General features: G+C 42.1%; 1 protein-coding gene across 2 annotated transcripts in view; it reads right to left on the bottom strand.

Moving 5' to 3' along the window:
- The window catches only part of LOC129698001 (glypican-5-like), a 615,705-nt gene that overhangs the window by 181,715 nt on the left and 416,481 nt on the right, over positions 1-17,509 (bottom strand). The window contains exon 8 of one of the 2 annotated variants that reach the window (XM_055636809.1): positions 227-274. The exons of the other annotated variant lie outside the window; for it this stretch is intronic. Within the exon in view, the coding sequence (XP_055492784.1) occupies positions 227-274 (48 nt within the window). The remainder of the gene's footprint in view (positions 1-226; positions 275-17,509) is intronic. 2 annotated transcript variants of the gene reach the window in all.

The following is a 17,509-nucleotide window of genomic DNA, read 5'->3' as shown; positions in this document are numbered from 1 at the left end:
CTAAAAAATTTTAATCTTGATTCCTGGATTACAAACTTTATCTGGGATTATAAAACATGTACAATTCATAAACAACATCTATGTAAACACAAAGAAATGGGTGGATTGTCGCTCCCCAATTTCTTATACTATTATTGGGTGACGAATATTAAAAATGTAATTTATTGGCTGGATAACGCATGCCAACAGGTAAACTGGTTAATAATGGAGAGAGAGGATTGCTCACCTTTTAATATAGGCGCGATTCTTCTCTCCCCAACAAAGTTGAAGAACACTATATATGATAAAAATCCGATTATTCACAGCACCGTACGAATCTGGAGACAAGTAATATCAACTTTTAAATTAAGAAATTTATCGCTTCTTTCACCAATAGCTAATATCCCGCTGTTTAAGCCATCTAATATAGATAAAACGTTTTCTTATTGGGAAAGACTAGGAATTAAAAAGCTTGGAGATCTGTACGAGATGGGAAATCTCCTGTCATTTCAGAAATTACAGTCGAAATACAGTCAGAAAGGTAATCAATAATTTAGATATCTTCAAATTCAAGATTATTTTAAAACATATACCCACGATTATAAAACTCTGCTGCCAGATATATTAGACGAAGGTATGAATAGAAACTCAGAGTCAAACAATCTAACATCATACTTGTATAATACCCTTCTAAATATAAAAATTCCATCTTCAGACGCAAACAGAAGAGAATGGGAAGAGGAATTAGGCCTAAAAATTTTCAAAGACAGATGGGAAAACAATCTCTTATATATACATAATTGTTCGATTAATGTTAGACACATTTTAATCTAATTTAATACACTACACAGACTCTACTACTCAAAAACTAAAGTGAATACAATTTTTTCAAATTTATCTCCTATTTGTGACAAATGTCTCCTACAAGAAGCAACTATAACACATTATTTTGTCTCTTGCATAAAACTATATAACTTTTGGAAAGGAATGTTTGAAATTTTCTCAAAAACAATAAAAACAAAACTGGACCCCCATACGGAACTGATTATTTTCGGAACGTCAGAAGCCTGCCCTGAGCTATCAATATTTCAAAGACGTTTCCTTAATTATGGCCTGATAATGACAAAAAAACTCACAATTAAATTTTGGAAAAATACATCTGCCCCTACTCTTAAAATGTGGATTACAAACATGTCTGAGACGCTGCATCTTGAAAATATGAGACTTGTCTTAGCAGGAAAACCAGAGCAATTTTCGAAGACATGGATTCCATTCATTGTTTCATTACAAGGATAGTATGGTGCAACACAACTTCGGAATTAAACCGATTTACGGACTGGGTGATGGGTGGGGAGAGAAATGAAGCAGGTATATCAACACTTTTATTTTTCTGTTTTTGCCTTTTTATTTCTTTACGTTTTCTCATTTCTTTTACTTATCCACTCTTTGACCACTTATTTGGTAGTTTAGGGGCTCTATTCTTACACATTCACTTTCTCTTTCATTTTCTTTCTTTCTTGCTCTTTCTCTCCTTTTCTATTTCATCTTAGCTAAAATTAAAATTGATGCTGTACAATAAATGTATTATGTCATATGCTGCGGTTTATACTTTTGTACACTGCTTCTAATAAAAACATTTTTTTTAATTAAAAAAGAAAAGAAATGTTTTCTCCCTGATGAGTTCATCCATTCCTTGCTTTCAGTGATCTGAATCCCTGAACGTTTGGTCCATAGGTGGTTTTTATTCTGCTAAAGGCCCCACCTATGTTCTGGATGACAGCAGGTGCTGAGTTTCAGGCCCTCATTTTGCCACCAGCTATGTGTCTGTGTTTTGTGTCTGTCTTTAGGTCCTGTGTTTTCTGTTGGACCTGTGCCTTCAGCTGCATGCATAGTTGTTTATTTATCTTTGACAAAATGTAAAGCTTCCAATGTAGCAAGGCCTTTGCTCACAGAAAATTGGATTATCAATATCCTGGTCATTCTCATCAAACTAGTCCAGTTTTTGCTTGCTACAGAAGTCGAGACTCTTCACAGGTGTCTATTACGGGGTGCTTATAGATAGGAAGCTTATACTATCACACTAGATTTGAACAAAAATACCAAAGGCAAATAAGCTACCTAAACACTAATTTTCTTCATGCATTTAAATAACACATTCAACCAAGGTGAAACCTGGTTGAGAAAGAAATAATTAATTTTGTTAAACCAGCATCTACAATTCCTCGAGTCTAAATAATGTCTGATCTTTGTCACTGAATTAGTAACAAAGAGAACTTGCGAACTTGTGGAAGATGCTTCAACAGCAGAACTTGGCAAGTAAGTACAAAGTTATTTTTTAATTTTGAAATGTTCTAGTTAAGAATTGTGCTCAGTATGTGATGCATGATGATCATTTCCCCTGAGAGTCCTGCCTCTGCAAAATTCTACTATGTGGCCCAGAAGGTTTTGGGTGTCAGTTGTGGGGAGGGATGCATTGGTACCTCAATCAGCTACTTGGTCAAGCATTGGGGATACACAATCCAAATGGGAGGATTGGGAGTCAAATTGGAAGAATTGGAATGTTTAATAAGGGGTTGTTGTGTGGCCTGACAGAGAGCCATTGTGTGGGATTGATTAGACCAGAAAAACTGAAACCAGTTCCCAGCTCTGGAATCAGTGGACTGAAACCTGCTCAAACATTGTACCACTGTGCTTTCTAGTTCGCTCCATGCTTAAGCAGATCATCTATACAATGAACTGAGAAGGAAAGCAGCAAGCAATAAGTCTCTGATTTCCTTTCCTAATTGTTCTTAGAAATTCAACTGGGGAGCAGCCACAAATGCTCCACCTTGTTTTATAATTATTAGTCCGTCATTTTGAGAACAAACTAACTATTAGTAACGTGCCCAGCTATAATTAACATTACCTTAAAAACAGATTACTTTACATTGAATGATTTTTTTCACAGACTGATGCCTTTGTGAACAAAGTTCTTGATCATTAAGCATTGAGAACTGCATCATTATTTTTGTTTTACACAGTAAAGATAATTTAGTTTGGGATAATGTGAATAAAATGGAATACAGAACCAAAGTTGCTAACTTTAATGCAACACAATTCAATGAATGGGGATGAGTTCATGTAAATTGTCAATTGACAAATACGAAAAACACTCAGAACCTACAGCATGTTTCAATCAACGGTGAACTCTGTCTCAACTACATTTCCTGACCTTTGCTCCACATTCATTGAAATTGAGTTTGAAAAAATTCATTGACCTAGTATCTCATTTGTTTTGGACAAAGTATTACTAGATTCCCAATAGTAGTTACTTAGACAAATCCTTCCTAATTCCACTTCCAAGTTGCTTTACTCCCCATATAAGAAACTGTGTTATGGATTTAAAAAAAAAAATTCAATCTAAATATAGATAGATAAATATGAAGACATTATTGTATTAATGTGTACACATTGAATACTGAGGAATCTAATATGTTAGCTTAGTCTGGAATAAATAACAGGTTATTCAACATTTTCACCTGATACAAATAAATAGAACCAATATCCCTTTAGAGTCCATTATTGAGGATAAGTTTTCTGAGTACTTAGAGCACACGATAAAATAGGCTGAAGTCAGAATGGTTTTGTGAAGGGAAGATCTTGCCTGATTAATCTGTTGGAATTATTTGAAGAAGTAAATAGCAGGATAGGCAAAGGAGAATTAGGGGATGTTTTTTACCTGGATATCCAGAAGGTTCAGAACATCAGTGGATGTTGTTTACCTGGATTTTCTGAGGCTGCTAAACAAGTTGAGAGTCCATGGTATTAGAGTGAAGATACTTTGTGGAAATGTTAGCAGATGAAACAAAGATAGATGGAGGGGCAGGTAGGGTAGAAGCAGGGATTCTGTAGAAGGACTTGGACAGGTTGGGCAAAGTAGTGGCAGATGGAATGCTGCAAAGCGAAGTGTGCAGTCATGCAAATTGGTAGTTGGAATAAAGACATGAACTATTTTCAAAATGAGAAGGGGATTGGAGGTGCAAAGGGACTTGGGAGTGCTGGTGCAGGATTCTGAAAAGGTTAATTTGCCACTTGAATCAGTAGTAAGGAAGGCAAATGCAAAGTTATCATTTATTTTGAGGACCAGAATATAAAAACAGGGATGTAATGCTTTTTAAGGCACAGGTCAGACTGCATTTGGAGTATTGTGAGCAATTTGAAGCCCCATATCTGAGGAAGGATGTGCTGCCATTGGAGAGAGTCAAGAGGAGGTTTACGAGAATGGTCCCAGAGATGATTGAATTAACGCAAGATGAGGGTTTGATTGCTCTGGTTCTGTACTCTCTGGTGTTTAGATGGATAAGGGGGTGGGGGAGAGACCTCATTGAATCTTATGGAATATTGAAAGGCCTGGATAAAGTGGATACAGAGAGGATGTTTCCACTATTGGGAGACTATAGAACCAGAATGCATAGGCTCAGAATATAAGGACATTCTAAAGGAGAGGAAGGAGGAATTTCTTCAGTCAGAGGGTGGTGAATGTAGAATTCATTGCCACAGACGGCAGCGGAGGCCAAGTTATTGGATATTTTTAAAGAGGATATGGACAGATTCTTGAATAGCAAAGGTGTTGAGGGTTATGGGGTGAAAGCAGGAGAATGGGGAAAGATAGATCAGCTGTGATTGAATGACCGAGAGATTCGAGGGGCCGAGTGGCCTGATTTTGATCCTATGACATGAACTTATGAAGATCCCAGTCAATGTTTAGGGAGTTTTCAGCCATATTAAAGGGATGTTGGGTATATTGATTGCAGTTATGTCCAGTGCACCTGAAAATTAAATGAACTTTACTGTTTCAAAGATACCTTTCTCCTATTGCACATACCAATTTAAGGACCTTTTGGTCTCAATTGCTCTGTGCATGATTCAGCATCCAATTAAACTATTAACATAAATCATCTCTCAAAATCAGAATAAGAAAATGATTTGTTCATAGCAATGCAAATATTGTGCAATCTATAAACATTACAAGTTTTTTCCACTCACAGGCAATGGTTAAAAGATATTCCGACTCCGACAAGCAGTCAAATTCCATTTAAATACTTTCCCTTCCCCCAGCAAGCCCATTCAACAGACAGCAGCCATAGTTCTTGTCTCTCTGTTCTGAGAACCCAGTTGAATAATTCTCCTAAATCAAAATGACATCAAATGCATACTGCAAACTATTGTTTGGCCCAAAACTCCTACCACCAACAGTAATAGTATGATTACTATTAGGTTGCACAACCATCGAAAATGTAAGCCTTTTTCCTGGAACAGGATGTCAATCACTAATTGTTCGTACACTCCATGGTTTATGGTCCTAAATTTCTTAATGTAGCTTTATTTTGTTTTTCATGTGATTATTGTCGAAGGCCAATTATTAGCTTAAATATTAAACATTCTATTTCCTCCTATAGACGTAGAGAACATTATCTCGATTCATGTAATACAGAAATATTTTTAAAAACAGACTCTGCTGAAAACATCAGGGGATGGAATGCTAACTACACATGTCTAGAAATTAATTTGCTCCTTTCGTTCAGCAATCAGAAATTTTATTGGGATGTTTCTGCACCAAGATAGGTTTCAAGTTTTCTCCACTCACAGGCAGGGTAGTGTTTGCTAGTGCTGTCGGGGAGGATTTAAACTAATGTGGCAGGGGGATGGGTACAAGAGCAGAGAGGCAGGGAGGTGTAAAATAAGGGTAGAAGCAATAGGTAGCAAGGTGAAAAATAAAAGTGGCAGGCAGACAAAAGCAGGGAAAAAATCAAAAAGGGCCACTTTTCAACATAATTTCAACATGTATAAGAGGTAAGAGCACTGTAAAAACAATCCTGAAGGCTTTGTGTCTCAATGCAAGGACTATTAGTAATAAGGTGGATGAGTTGAACGTGCAGATAGCCATTAATGATTATGATATAGTTGGGATCACGGAGACATGGCTCCAGGGTGACCAAGGCTGGGAGCTGAACATCCAGGGATATTCAATATTCAGGAGGGATAGAGAGAAAGGAAAAGGAGGTGGGGTAGCGTTGCTGGTTAGAGAGGAGATTAACGCAATGGAAAGGAAAGACATTAGTTTGGAGGATGTGGAATCGGTATGGGTAGAGCTGCGAAACACTAAGGGGCAGAAAACGCTGGTGGGTGTTGTGTGCAGGCCACCTAACAGTAGTAGTGAAGTTGGAGATGGTATCAAACAGGAAATTAGAAATGCGTGCGACAAAGGCAAAACAGTTATAATGGGTGACTTCAATCTACATATAGATTGGATGAATCAAGTTGGCAGGGGTGCTGAGGAAGAGGATATCTTGGAATGTATGCGGGATAGTTCCAGAGGAGGAGCCATCTTGGGGAACGACTACTAACCAGCAGCCGTCCGTTTAATTCACTTTTATTTGGAAGTTTTAGTGTGTTCTGTGCCTTGTTTGTGGGAGAAATTACTTTTTAATGTGGGGGGTAGGGGGTAATAATATTTCTAGGTCCCTACCTGGTAGGTGAGGCAGCTTTTTCTCCGGGCTGCCCCGTCGTCCCGTTCTTGTGGCCTACCAGCGGGCGTGGAGCGCCGTTTCCTGTCAGGGACCGCCCAGCACCTCGGCTTCGGTGGCGGCACAGCGCTGGAGCGCTATTGCGGAGTGGAGCGGGTGATGCCTTGCCTGGGTCGCCGCGCTGGATCGACGTGCAGGAGCTGTGACCACCGTGTTCAACACCTCCGGGCTGCGGATCTGCGGAGCGGAGCAGGCGGCACCGACTCTAACATCGGGAGCCTGGGAGCTCCAAACCGACGCGGCATTGTCGGCTTCAGGAGCTGCGGTCCCCAGTTACAAAGCGGCCGTTCCAGGTGGCCCAGCTGCTGAAAGGACTCTCCCGACGCCGGGGCAAGACCACCCAGCCAGAACGGCCAGGAACATCGGTCCTCCATAGAGGCAATAGCGGTGGCCTCAATAGGCCTGACTTTGGGAGAACTGGAGATGGGGACTGGACATTGTGCCTTACCCCACAGTGGCAATCATTGTGGGGGGATGATTTTTTTTGTGTGTAAGTTAATATGTTAGTCTGTGTCCAAGATGGCTGTCAGAAGGGAGAGTGGACGCTGGCGCGCTTTAGCTGCCGCTGCTCTCTCTTCACATTGTGTTTTTGATTTTTTGTCGTTGGAGCGATTTCTGCCTTTAATTTGTGTATTGGTGATGTCCTTATTATTTATTTTACTCCGACTATATGTTTTTTCTCTCTTGTTAATCTCTGTAAGGTGTCCTTGAGCCTTTGAAAGGCGCCCGCAAATAAAATTTATTATTATTATTATTATAGTTATCTAAATCAACATGTAGAGGAACCAACGAGAGAGCAGGCTATTTTAGACTGGGTATTGAGTAATGAGGAAGGGTTAGTTAGCAGTCATGTTGTACATGCCCCCTTGGGCAAGAGTGACCATAATATGGCTGAGTTCTTCATTAGGATGGAGAGTGACATTGTTAATTCAGAAACAATGGTTCTGAACTTAAAGAAAGGTAACTTTGAGGGTATGAGACGTGAATTGGCCAAGATTGACTGGCAATTAATTCTAAAAGGGTTGACGGTGGATATGCAATGGAAGACATTTAAAGACTGCATGGATGAACTACAAAAATTGGAGGGAGTTCCAGAGCCTGGGAGCAGCCCTGGAGAAGGCTCTGTCCCCAAAACTGCGGAGGTTGGACTTGTGGATAGAGAGGAGACCGGCTGATGTGGATCTGAGGGACCGTGAGGGTTGTCAGGGGGAGAGGAGGTCAGTGAGATATGGGGGGGCCAGATGGTGGAGGGCTTTGTAGGTGAGGACCAGGATTTTGTAGTGATCCGGTGGGAGATGGGAAGCCAGTGAAGTTGTTTGAGGACTGGAGTGATGTGATGCCCGGATTTGGTGTGGGTGATGAGTTGGGTGGCTGCGTTCTGGACCAGTTGCAGTCGGTTGATGTAGGTGGAGCTGATGCCAAGGAGAAGTGAGTTGCTGTAGTCCAGTCGGGAGGAGATGAAGGCATGGATGAGTCTTTCAGCAGCGGGAGGTGTGAGAGAGGGTCTGAGTTTGGCGATGTTGCGGAGATGAAAGAAGGAGGTTTTAATGACATGGCGGATGTGAGGCTCAAGGGAGAGGGTGCAATCAAAGATCATGCCAAGGTTGCGGGCCTGGGGAGATGGGGAGACAGTGGTGCCGTCGATGGTGAGAGTGGGGTTATTGATTTTGCTTAGTGTGGCTTTGGAGCCTATGAGGAGGAATTCTGTCTTATCGCTGTTGAGTTTGAGGAAATTATGTTGCATCCACGTTTTTATAGCTGACAAATAGGAGTTGATATGGGAGATTTGGGGGGGGGGGGGGGGGGGGGGGGGGGGGGGGGGGGTTGTGGGGGATTTGGTGCCCAGGTAGATCTGGGTGTCATCAGCGTAACAGTGGAAGTCCAGGTTGAAGTGGCGGAGTATCTGACCAAGGGGGAGGATGTAGATGATGAAGAGGAGGGGGCCGAGTACGAAGCCTTGGGGAACGCCTTGAGTGACTGTGGCTGTTGCAGAGGTGTGGTTGTGGAGAGAGATGAAGTGGGATCTGTTGGAAAGGTAGGAATGGAGCCAGCTGACGCAGAGCCTTCAATGCCGAGGTCTGGGTAGACTTGGTTTATACTGACTGGATATACTTGGTTTATACTCTCTAGAATTTAGGAGATTGAGAGGGGATCTTATAGAAACTTACTAAATTCTTAAGGGGTTGGACAGGCTAGATGCAGGAAGTTTGTTCCCGATGTTGGGGAAGTCCAGGACAAGGGGTCACAGCTTAAGGATAAGGGGGAAAACCTTTAAAACCGAGATGAGAAAAACTGTTTTCACACAGAGAGTGGTGAATCTATGGAACTCTCTGCCACAGGGGGTAGTTGAGGCCAGTTCATTGGCTATATTTAAGAGGGAGTTAGATGTGGCCCTGTGGCTAAGTGGATCAGAGGGTATGGAGAGAAGGCAGGTACGGGATACTGACTCAGAAGATCAGCCATGATCATATTGAATGGTGGTGCAGGCTCGAAGGACCAAATGGCCTACTCCTGCACCTAATTTCTATGTTTCTAACCCCCACCCCACACTATTTTGGATATCCATGAGTGTGCAACTGCGCAAATGTATTTTTGCAGCATACACTTCTTGAGTGTTACGACAAGAGGCAATTAAGCTTTATTCCACTATTATTGCATGGCAATGGAAAATAATCTTGTGGGGTGAGGGAAGGAGGGGGGGGGGGGTGGGGCAGAGAGAGGAGGGGATGGTGACCCGAAGAAAGAGATGTCCCCAAGGTCTACAACAGCCTGATGAGCTAGTGAAGATGAGCTCGCTGTTGCACTTTGCGAGTCAGGAGTGAGGTCAGAAGCTGGGGATGGGTCGACAGGTAATTCCATTCACATTCAGTTTACATCTTATATTTGTTTTATTTAAGTTTCTGCCACTCCATGGCGTTTTAGAGACACCGGAGGGGTGTCGTTCGTGGGCCAGGGATGTATTGTCATTTCATTATCATGTGACCTCTGTTGGTCCAGAAAAACAGATAATCCAGAAAGGCTCTGGAACCGAGGATGCCGGAAAATCGGTGATCAACCTGTATAGTAAAGTTGCACTAACTTTGAGCCATAAGTTAAATATTGTCATAAACATTAATTTGCTGATATAAACATCATATACTAGACAGGTTTATATGGACACCACACATAATGTTGCAGCTGGAACAGATGAATAACTGGTATGTAGCAGTTGTTTATGTTATATGCACTGCTGTTTTTCCATTAGCAGTTCTACAGTTGGTCTGGTCTGCAATAGGAAATAACCCATTATTTGTTTTTGATTCCATGTGTTTATCTACATTTTGTAAGGCTTACAATGTTATATTTCATGATATTAAATTGATGCATGATATTATAATTCCTTACAAATTAATGCTTCAAACCTACCAGTAACACACTTTAAAATTAGAATCATATCTAAATAATATGTTCAAATGAAGTAAGCTCAGTAATATGATTCTGGTCTAACAAAGACCAAACATTATTCATTTAAATTATCCTTCATATTTATTCACAGAGAGTGGTGAATCTCTGGAATTATCTCCCGCAGTAGGTAGTTGAGGCCAGTTCATTGACTATATTTAAGAGGGAGTTAGATGTGGCCCTTGTGGCTAAAGGGATCAGGGGGTATGAAGAGAAGGCAGGTACAGGATACTGAGTTTGATGATCAGCCATGATCATATTGAATGGCGGTGCAGGCTCGAAGGGCCGAATGGCCTACTCCTGCACCTATTTTCTATGTTTCTATGTTTATCTCCTGTTTTAATTATAGGATGTTCATAATTAATTGAAAGTTCAGGAAGTGTTAATGGACTGGATCATTCTTTTATTTGCCTCTCACAGGATGCCTGTTATATTTCCAAATAGAGAAAGATTACAAAGTATAGAGGGTTTTAGGTGTTCTTGTTCATGAATTTAAAAAAAATTAGCAGGCAGGATGCAGTAAGTGGTGCAGAAGTGGTAATTATTACAAGAGGGTTGAAGGAAAGCATTATCACTATTATTAATTAAAATAAAGCTACAAATAAAGATAAGTAACTCCCTCTCAATTAATCTTTTGGTGAAATTTAGTATCCTAATTCAAAAGAATGAAACCATGCCAGATAAAGGTGAGCGGCTAGATGGGAAGTGCAATCCACCATCTCCATTTAGCGCATGACAGAACAGCTGATGGACTCAGTGCAAATCTAATAATGGAGCAGGAGACCAAATGAGCACCATTTGAACTGCAGCATTTTCAACATTCCAAGCATAGTGAGTAGACATGGAAGCCTGGAACACACTGACACGTGTTTTGCAGCTAGCCGCTGCTTCTCCAAAAAATACCAGTTGGCCAAGGGTGTGATGCAGTTGAGGATGCAAGTTCAAGGGTCAACACCTCATCTTCCATTTAGATGCATTGCTTATTTTCCAGATTCAATAGTGAATTCTCCAACTTTAGATAACTTGCTATTTATTTCCTAAATATATAAGAACCATGAAACATACTGCTGAAGGAACTCAGTGGGTTATGCAGTATCTGTGGCACCAGCCATATTAACACCATTTTATGTTGTAACCCTGTGTCAGGACTGAGAATGCAGGGGGGATGATAGCCAGTGTAAAGATGTTAGAGGATGCAGTGAGGCAGGAGGTGATGCGTAATGGGTAGAATCAGGTGAGATTGGGGAGATAGATGGAGTCAGATTGGGGGCCGAGGTAATTGGACAGAGGCTGGTGGATGATAGGTGGTAACAGATAAGGTAAAAAAAATCAATGGGCATTCGGAGCCAGGTGGGAAAATGGATAGGGAGGGCTGGCTTGGGGCGAGACACATGGAGATGGGTAAGGTTAACAAAAGGGCAATAGAACCTGGGTGGACGATTAGAGTGGAAAAATTACACAGGGGGTGCAGGTTACCTGAAAATGTAAAATTCAATGTTGATACATTGGGTTGTAGGCTACACAAGTGGAATATGAGGTGCTGCTCTTTGAGTTTGCATTTGGCCTCACATTGGCAGTAGAGAAGGCCGAGGACAGATAGGTTGGTATGGGATTGGGAAGAGGAGTTGAGATGGCATGTAACTAAATGGTCTTTGCAGACAGAGTGCAGGTGGTCCGTAAAATGGTTGGCTAGTCAATGTTTAGTTTTGCTGATTGTAGCGGAGACCTCCTCGTGAACAATAAACGGGGGTGGAAGAGTTGCACATGAATCTGTGCCTCACCTGGAAGGGCCCTGGATGTGGTGAGGAAAGTACTATGGGGCAAGTGTCGTACCTATGGTCGTAGAGGAAAGTGCCAGGAAATGAGGAGCAGTTCATGGGGAGGGATATGCAGATCAGGGAATCCCAGAGAGAGTGCTCCTTGCAGAAAGGGAAAGATTTGAGTGGTGGTGGGATTGTGTTGCAGATGGCAGAAATGTCAAAGGATGATAATGACGGATGGAATGGCTAGTGGGGTGATAAATACAGGTCGCAGTTGAGGCAGGTTCACATGCAGCTCCTCTAACTTGGCCTATTGTACTTGGTGCTCTTGATGTGGCCTCTTTTATGTTAATGAAACTTCCCTTCCCATCCATACACTGACCTGTTGGTCTTCTTGACTGGCACTATGAGGCCAAACACAAAGTAGAAGAACAGCACCTCATATTCTACTCGTCGTTACAACACAATGTTATGAACATTGGATTTTCGAATTCCAGGTAACCTGCATCCACTGAGTTCCTGTTCCACTACTATTGATCCACCTGTTATCTTTCGACTTGATCACCTTTTTCATTACCATCTACCCATCATCCACACACATATCAACCTGTGTTTTGCTAAAATCACAAGGAAAATCTCTACTGAAATATGTAAACATTTTCCCGTTTCGGCGTCAAAGGCAAAATGACAACACACACACACACACACACACACACACACACACACACACACACACACACACACACACACACACACACACACACACACACACACACACACACACACACACACACACACACACACACACACACACACCACACACACACACACACACACACACACACACACAACACAACTATATACATAGATGATTGAGAAGTGATGTTGTGCAGCATGGAGGAGGTGGGTAGTGGATGTGGCCACAATCTTTTGCAGTCAGGCTGTAATTGGGTGTTAAGTGGTGATTGGAGAGGGGTGGGTGAGAAAGAGTCCAGCCTTTTCAGTCTGAAGAAGGGTTTTGACCCGAAACATTGCCTATTTCCTTCGCTCCATAGATGCTGCTGCACCCGCTGAGTTTCTCCAGCTTTTTGTGTGGAGAAACTCAGTCTTGCTTTAAGTATGTGTGAAGTGGTGATTATGGAGGAGTGGGTATAGAAGGGTCCAGACTTTACAGACTGAGGTCAGGCTGTGAGTGGGTGTGAAGTGTTAGTTGGGGTGGGAAGGTCCCGTCTTTTCAGACTGGAGTCTTGCTTTAAGTAGGTGTGAAGTGGTGATTGGGGAGGAGCGAGTGTTGAAGGGTCCAGTCTTTACAGACTGGGGTCTGGCTGTGTTGGTTGGGGAGGGGGGGAAGGGAGTACCAGGGTTACGTTTCTGTTTGTCAAACCTGCAGTATAATTCGTTCACGTCATTGGTCAGCTGACGATTGTCCAAAGAGCGGGGGGCTTTCCTCTTGCAGCTGTTAATTTCTTGCAAGCCCTTGCAAACTGAAGAAGATGTATACTCATCGAGGTCCGAATGAGGTGAACTAGACAATGATCAGAGAGACCCAGACAATGAACAGAGCGATATGCGTTCTTGATTGACGTGTAACAGTGGTCAAGTGTTCTCTCCCCTCTGGTGGGGCAGGTAGCCTGAAGTCTGTATTTTGGAAAGTCATGGCTGAGGTTAGCTTTGTTAAAGTCCCCCAAAACAATTACCATGGGGAAGGGGGGGGGGGGGGGGGGGGGGGGGGGGGGGGGGGGGGGGGGGAGAAGGGGGTTTGCAGTTTATAAAGAAGGATTCTAGGTTGGGAGAGCAGAAGTTTGCCATTAACGCCATGTCGCTGCACCAGTCCAGGTTGGTATAAAGGCATATTTCGCCACCTCTTGATTTCCCCACTGCCTCCACTTCGCGGTCCGCTCTGTGAAGTTGGAAGCCAGCCAGTTGCATCGTGCTGTTCGGGGTCGACTCACATAGCCAGGTCTCGGTGAAGCACTGGGCAGCTGCTCGAGAAAAGTCCTTGTTTGTCCGGCTCAGGAATTGCAGTTCGTCCACTTTGTAATTGAGAGAACGTACATTTGCCAGGAATATGCTCGGGAGTGGTGTGCGTGATCCTCATCGCCAGAATCGGGTGAGCGCTCCAGAACTTTTCCCACGGTTGCTCCTCCGTCTCAAGAATTTGAACGCAGCCACAGCCACAGCCCCGCCGACGAGTATGTCCAATTAATCAAGCGAGTGAGAGAAATCCGGAACGATGTTTGGAGGTACTGTATGTCCGATGTTAATGAGTACCTCTCTCGTGAAAGTAATCTTTGTAGGGTTTTCACAGACGACACAAATGAACAAACAAATACAAAACAGCAAGGAGCAGTACATCGTGGCAGCCATCGTCGGTGCCAGCAGCAGCAAGCAGCAGCAGCTACACTACAAGCTACACTACATCGACTTAGTAGAAGTAGGGATGTTGCCTAACAGTTGTATAAGACATTGGTGAGATCCTATTTGGAGTACTGTATTCAATTTTGGTCACCTTGATATGGGAAAGATGTCACTAAGATGGAAAGAGTGCAGAGAAGATTTACCAGGACTCATAATGTGCCCTTCATAATGTTTGGGACAAAGATACATCATTTATTTATTTGCCTCTGTACTCCACAATTTGAGATTTGTAATAGAAAAAAATCACATGTGGTTAAAGTGCACATTGCCAGATTTTAATAAAGGTTATTTTTATACATGTTGGTTTCACCATGTAGAAATTACAGCAGTGTTTATACATAGTCCCCCCCATTTTAAGGCACCATAATGTTTCGGACACAGCAACGTAATGTAAATGAAAGTAGTCATGTTTAGTATTTTGTTGCATATTCTTTGCATGCAATGACAGTTTGAAGTCTGCGATTCATGGACACCACCAGTTGCTGGGAGTCTTCTCTAGTGATGCTCTGTATTGTATTGGCCTGTATTGCGGCAATCAGGTGAACTAATCAAGTGTAATAATGTTGGTCAGTGAGTGCAGGTAGATGGGACTAGGGGAGAATAAGTGTTCGGCACGGACTAGAAGGGCCAAGATGGCCTGTTTCCGTACTGTAATTGTTATATGGTTATATGGTTAATAGTGGCAGCACAGTATTGCAGCTACTGAAGCTGCTGCCTCAGCTTCACTGAACCAGGTTCAATGCTCGCTGGGAGGAGTTTGCCTCCTAGAAACTGCATGACTTTCCTCCAGGTGCTCCAGTTTCCTCCCACATCCAAAAGGCATGCCAATTGGTCACTGTAAATTCCCTTTAATGTGTTCGTAAAATCCAGGCAGAGTTGATAGGGACATGGGAGGAATAAAATGGGATTAGTGTAGAATTATTGTAAATAGGTGCTTGATGATCACTGCAGACTTAATATAGAACATAGAACAGTAACACGTTCTTCGCCCCCAATGTCTGTATTGAACTTGATGCCAAGTTATTCTGCTCTGCCTGCATGTGTTCCATATCTCTCCATTCACTGCATATGTATATGCCTATATAAAAACTACATAAATGCCACTATCATATCTGCTTCAACCAGCACCCATGGCAACGCATTCCACTCTCTGTGTAAAAAAACTACCCTGCATATATCCTTCAAGCTTTCTCCCTCGGGCCTTAAAGCCATTCCCTCTAGTCTTTCGCATTTCCAATCTGGGAAAAAAAAAAACGTCTGATTGTCTCCCCTACTTGATGATTTGCAGTGGATCTTTCTGTGCTCTATGCCTCTATATCAAGGATTAATGTAGAAGTCACAAATCTAATACACCGCAATGAATTGTCTGATTACTTACTGATTGTTGTCTGAACCCAACTTTCATTATCTGCAGTTTATCCATGCAGACAGGGCATAACTGCTTCTAAGGTTTTCTACAACAATTGTACTACTGAAATCAAATCATCAATGAAACTATTCATCATATGGTACATCGTTATGACAGAAATAATGACAAGAATATATTATAACTGCAGAAGGACAGGCACTAAAATTTCAAGTCACAAATATCTGCTTTTAAAAACACTTATTTTTCAAGAAATATAGCTTGCAGAACTGTTAACTGATAAGAGATGTGTATTTTTGCTGAAGTCACCATGTAAGAAACATCATAACAATTTGTAATTATAGACATAAACTTTATGCAATCATCCGGATGTTTTTTCAATGCTCAACCAAATATATTCTCTCCATTGGGTATGTAAACTGAGGAAATTACATCTCAACAACATTTTCAACAATTTCCAAATGTGCTGAAGTATTTGACAGAATGACAGAAAGAAATCAACACTCAGTAGAAATGAGAGGCATTGAAGTAGACGACGAGTGGCATGAATTCATGTTTTAGCTGGCTTTTGAAAAGGGCCAAACATCCAGGAAAGGACAAAACATCCAGGAAATGAGCTCCAGAAGAGCTTAATCAACAATGATGAAGTGGAGGGGTTAGGCAATGCATGCTTCGGAATGAAGCAACATAAATAAAGGCCATCATCGAAAATGTGTACAGCATATTAAACTGGTAGAGTAGTGATATGGATTTGTAAATAAGAATGGCAGAGTGGTTCAGGCAGTAGAGCAGCTGCCTCACAGCTCCAATGACCTGGTTCAATCCTGACCTCTGATGCTGACTGTAAATTCTCCCTGCGACAGCTCCAGCTCCAGTTTCCTCTCATGCCACAAAAACAAGCAGGTTTGTGGGTTAATTGGACCTCTTTAAATTGCTCCTATAGTATACATGAGTGGGAATGTCAGTAGAATAAAATGGATTTGGATAAGATTAGTGAAGAAGATGGTTGGTATTGTCTCAATGGAATGAAGGGCCTCTTTTGACATTTCCATTTCTCTATGAAAAATCAGCATGATAGTTTCTGGTCCCAATGAGGATAAGTATTAAAAGTCAAAACAAGGTATGAGAAGTGTTTTGAGTGTGTTGGACATAAAGACGAGCTGCGAAATATGGATATTTGAGATGACACTGAAATGGCTAGTATAGTAGATAGTGAGGATGATTATCACACAGCAGGATCTTGATCAGCTGAGCAAATGGGCTAAGGAATAGTTAATGGGGTTAGATTCAGATTCAGATTCAGATTCAGATTCAATTTTTAATTGTCATTGTCAGTGTACAGTACAGAGACAACGAAATGCATTTAGCATCTCCCTTGAAGAGCGACATAGCAAACGATTTGAATAAAAAAATATAAATAATAAGTGTCCGGGGGGGGGGGGGGGGGTGGTGATTGGCAGTCCTTAAGTATATCAAAACTTTAGGGCAACACTGTGGTGCAGCAGTAGAACGTCTGCCTCTCAGCGCCAGAGACCCGGGCGCTGATTGGCAGTCACCGAGGTACGTTGTTGAGTAGAGTGACAGCCGCCGGAAAGAAGCTGTTCCTCGAGCTGTTAATGCAGCTAAGTGTGAGGTGTTGCATTTTGGAAATGTCAAACCAGGGCAGGATCTGCACAGCGAATCAGGAGTCTTTAGAGAGCAGAGGGATCTGGAGTGCAGCTACATAGTTCCCTGAAAGTGGCATTACAGGTAAATAGAGTGCTAAAGAGGGCTTTTTGTACATTGGCCTTCATCAGTCAGGATATTGAGACCAGGTTAGGATATTATGTTATAGTTGTATGTTCATGAGTATCAGGAGTATTGTGTTCAGTTTTTGGCCACCCTGCTACAGGAAGGATCTTATTAAGCTGGAAAGAGCGCAGAGATGATTGATGATGATGTTGCCAGGACGTGAGAGCCAAAGCTATAGAGAGAGGTTC

Source organism: Leucoraja erinacea, chromosome 6 (genome assembly GCF_028641065.1).
Source record: "Leucoraja erinacea ecotype New England chromosome 6, Leri_hhj_1, whole genome shotgun sequence".
Classification (NCBI taxonomy): Eukaryota; Metazoa; Chordata; class Chondrichthyes; order Rajiformes; family Rajidae; genus Leucoraja; species Leucoraja erinaceus.
The sequence above is the reverse complement of the archived record's forward strand: the minus strand, read 5'-3'. Positions and strand labels throughout refer to the sequence as shown.